This window comes from Thalassophryne amazonica, chromosome 4, assembly GCF_902500255.1.
Source record: "Thalassophryne amazonica chromosome 4, fThaAma1.1, whole genome shotgun sequence".
Lineage (NCBI taxonomy): Eukaryota > Metazoa > Chordata > Actinopteri > Batrachoidiformes > Batrachoididae > Thalassophryne > Thalassophryne amazonica.
The window spans coordinates 130,918,935-130,922,976 of NC_047106.1; the positions used below are offsets into that span (position 1 = coordinate 130,918,935).

The following is a 4,042-nucleotide window of genomic DNA, read 5'->3' on the forward strand; positions in this document are numbered from 1 at the left end:
ATTGATCTCTGCTCCCCTCCACAGCATGTCTTTTTCCTGGTTCTCTCCCTCAGCCCCAACCAGTCCCAGCAGAAGACTGCCCCTCCCTGAGCCTGGTTCTGCTGGAGGTTTCTTCCTGTTAAAAGGGAGTTTTTCCTTCCCACTGTCGCCAAGTGCTTGCTCACAGGGGGTCGTTTTGACCGTTGGGGTTTTTACGTAATTATTGTATGGCCTTGCCTTACAATATAAAGCGCCTTGGGGCAACTGTTTGTTGTGATTTGGCGCTATATAAATAAAATTGATTGATTGATAGATTCGCGCCATCCCATTCGAAGCGGCACAGCACTCTGTATGACGTCAAAGCGGCAGTTTTTTTGTTTGTTTTTTGCTGTGCTGAAACTGTCTTTGTGACGTCATCCAAGGCTTTGTGCTTAAAGTGACTTATATGTGGTCAGTTGTGGACTTTCAGCTGTTGGCAGTCAGTCAGTCAGTGTGTAGCTGCAGTTTGAGTGAATCTTGGACAAAATCTACCTGAACTCTAACAGCACAATCTCTTCCTCACTGAAAACTTGGTGCTAACTGAGTCAAAAATATTTCATTTTCAAGTTTGGATTAGAGTCGACCACGAGCTTGTAAGAGCGTGCACGTGTGGTCAGAGAGTACACAGCAGGCCAGGTCATGGAGCGGCAGCTGGAGCTGGCGGCTTTGGTTCTGGGCCTCACCGGGTGGCTCTGTGCCGTTCTGACGCGTTGCCTCGCTCTGTGGAACGTCAGCGGCACCCTGGACAACACCACAGCCACTCTGCCTGTCTACTGGGACGGGGTGTGGCTGGAATGGGACCACTGGGACTTCGGCCATGATGGGAGCCTGCACTGCTCCTTCTACAAGTCCCTCATGTCTCTGTCTGGGAGCTTACGTACGTGGAGAGCGCTCATCATGGCTGCCATCGGAGCCGGGGCTTTGGCTGTGGTGACGGGTACAGTCGGGGCCGTGTTCTTCCCCAAGCGGGGCCAGATCAAGGTGCTTTCTGGTGCTCTCTTTGTGCTGTGTGCGATCCTGCTGCTGGTTCCCGTGGCGTGGACGTGCCATCACACCAGTCAGCCACTGGAGAGCGCTGTTCTGCTGCGGCGAACCTGGGGTCCGGCGCTGTACCTCGGCTGGACCTCCTTTGCCCTGATGCTGATGGGGGGCACGTTTCTGGCCTCCAGTTGGTGCATTTTTAAAGCTGAAGTGCAGCAGGTGGACCAGAGCACAGACCTGAACGTTTAGGAGGACGTGAACCCACAACCAGCATGAGCTCTGATCACAACCCCTCTGATGTGGAACTCAAGAACTGGATTATTTACAGCAGATTTTATTTGTTATTTTTCTAAGAGAACTGAACTCCAAAAATGTAAAGGACTTGTTGTTAGATCATAATTTTACAAATCTGACTCAGTGAAAGAGTCTCTGAAACATCTTGTTTTGAATCATATTTGAGATTAAACAATTTTTGATTCACCAAAAGATTTTCATGCTGCTTTATTTGTAAAAGATGTAACACGTCACCACACGAGTAAAATACTCTCATTTCAACAAATCTCTCCTTATTTTTCACTTGTTCCATTGATAGATTGTTTTTCTTACTTCTTACACTCAGCAGGCCACCAGTGGCCCCAGTGTTCACGATCACTGCCATAAATGTGCCCCTAGTGGTCAATCACCTCACTAAATGTGCTCCCAGTGTTCACAGTCACAGCCTTAAATTTGCCGCCAGTGGTCAATCACTGCCCTAAATGTTCCCCTTGTGTTCAGAATCACTGCCGTAATTGAGCCCCCAGTGTTCAATTACCAACCTAAATGTGCCCATAGTGTTGAATTACATCACCAAATGTGGTCCCAGTGACCACAATCACTGCCCTAAATGTGCCCTCAGGGTTCAATTACCACACAAAGTGAGCCGTCAGTGTTCACAATCACTTACTTCAATGTGCTCCCAGTGTTCACAATCACAGAACAGGACCGACCTTATTACTGTGAAGGTGTCATGGTTAGCCTTTGACCTGCCTCTCGCTCCTTCCCCTTTTTTCCCTTTGTGTAGTTCTGAGGTTATTCCCCCAGATGGCGCACACAGAGCCGGGTCTCACCGGCTGTGCATCACCGCTCATCATGTCCAATAACACTTTTATATTGATATATGCTGCAATTATTTTATTTATTGATTATTTTTGCCCATTTGTTCACCACAAATTATTTCAAGCTTTAAATTTTGATAAATAAATGAAATGGCTGCTGATGTATTTGTTGTCAAGTTGTTCAGAATCTGCTTAATTAAAAAAAAAAAAAAATACAAAAAATAAAACAAAAGGGTTGAGTCCTGGCTGGCTGGCTGGCTGCTCTATTTTTACTGGTGTTTTTACTGTCCTAAATGTGCCCCTAGTGTTCACAATCACTGCCCTAAATGTGCCCCAAATGTTCAATTACCTCGCAAAATGTGCTCCCAGTATTTACAATCACAGAACAGGACCGACCTTATTACTGTGAAGGTGTCATGGTTAGCCTTTGACCTGCCTCTCGCTCCTTCCCTTTTTACCCTGTGTGTAGTTCTGAGTTTTTTCCCCCAGATGGCGCACACAGAGCCGAGTCTCACCTGCTGTGCATCGCCGCTCATTACGGCCAATTACACTGTTATATTGATATATGCGGCAATTATTTCATTTATTGATTATTTTTGGCCATTTGTTCACCACAAATTATTCCAGCTTTAAATTTTAGTAAATAAATGAAATGGCTGCTGATGTATTTATTGTCAAGTTGTTCAGAATCTGCTTAATTAAAAACAAAGAAAAAAAAGGGTTGACTCGAGGCTGACTGGCTGGCGATAATACCTATTGATTTAAACAGACAGAAGGGTGGGGGAATCGAACAAGTGATTATTGCCACCCAGTCGCACCTCCTTAACCTCTACACTATGCGACTGGGCAGTTGGTTTGCATCAATGCGTTATATTTATCCTTAATAAACTTGAAAGGGCATTTCAGTTGAAAACCTGTTGAAATTGTTAAACGACATTAACTTTTATCTACCATTTAAAAGTCGGCAATGCATATCTGTGTGAAAAAAAGGAATACTGTTTAAAAACTTTGCAAAAATAGATAGGTGGATGTCCATATAAGGCTTTATTTCTTGTGACGACGTCATACTTTTTGTTAGCGTAGCAGGAAACCGTGTGCTTTGTAACCCCCTTCGCCGCAAGTTCGAGACTCGGCCAATTCTTTTTCAACAGCGTGAAAATTTAAATAGTCGCCCTTTGAATTCCCACATTTTTCTTCATTAATATTATGATTATTATTACAAGAAGGCGCCACTACACGCAGAATAACTGAAGATATGAACACTGTAAAAAAAATGAGAAGTTCATTTTAATGAAGGCTCACATGTATTCTGTCACATTAGTTCATTCATTATACTTAACAAAAGTTACCCACCTGGAGACCTGCCTTGACCTGCGCTGCATGAACTCCCTGCTGTGTTTCACCTGATGCTGAAAGTCAAACCCAGGCTCTGTGATGAGGGATTTTAAGGCTTCTGCTGGCCTCTTTGTCTGCCTTAAGGTAAATAAGTTGTGTCCCAAGACCTCTTTGACCAGAACGGGACCGACCTTATTACTGTGCAGGTGTCGTGGTTAGCCTTTGCCCTGCCTCTCTCTCCTTGCCTTTTTACCCTGTGTGTAGCTCTGAGTGTTTTCCCCCAGATGGCGCACACAGAGCCGAGTCTTACCTGCTGCGCATCACCGCTCATCACGGCCACTCACCTGCCGCGCATGAGCCTCTGATGAGGAGCGGGCTATATAATCCCATGCTAGTATTTCATTGTGACCGAATCCTTGCTTGGTTTTCCTGGCCTGAGGCCAGAGTCTACACTGACGATCCATAAGCCTTTCCAGATGCTTCCATGATCGAAGACCCATGATCCACAGATCGATGATGTGAGGACCGAGCCTGATTCCTCTCTGTGACCTTGACCGCGTGTTCCTGCAGCTTCCAAGCGCCTAAAATGTGGGAGCTTCCCGATGATAAACTCA

General features: G+C 45.5%; 1 protein-coding gene across 1 annotated transcript; it reads left to right on the forward strand.

Moving 5' to 3' along the window:
• The first annotated feature begins 651 nt into the window (after positions 1-651).
• On the forward strand, positions 652-1,248 carry LOC117509037 (claudin-3-like). The gene has a single exon (XM_034168851.1). It carries the CDS (start codon positions 658-660, stop codon positions 1,246-1,248), a length of 591 nt encoding a protein of 196 aa, XP_034024742.1. The 5' UTR covers positions 652-657.
• Positions 1,249-4,042: the final 2,794 nt, after the last annotated feature.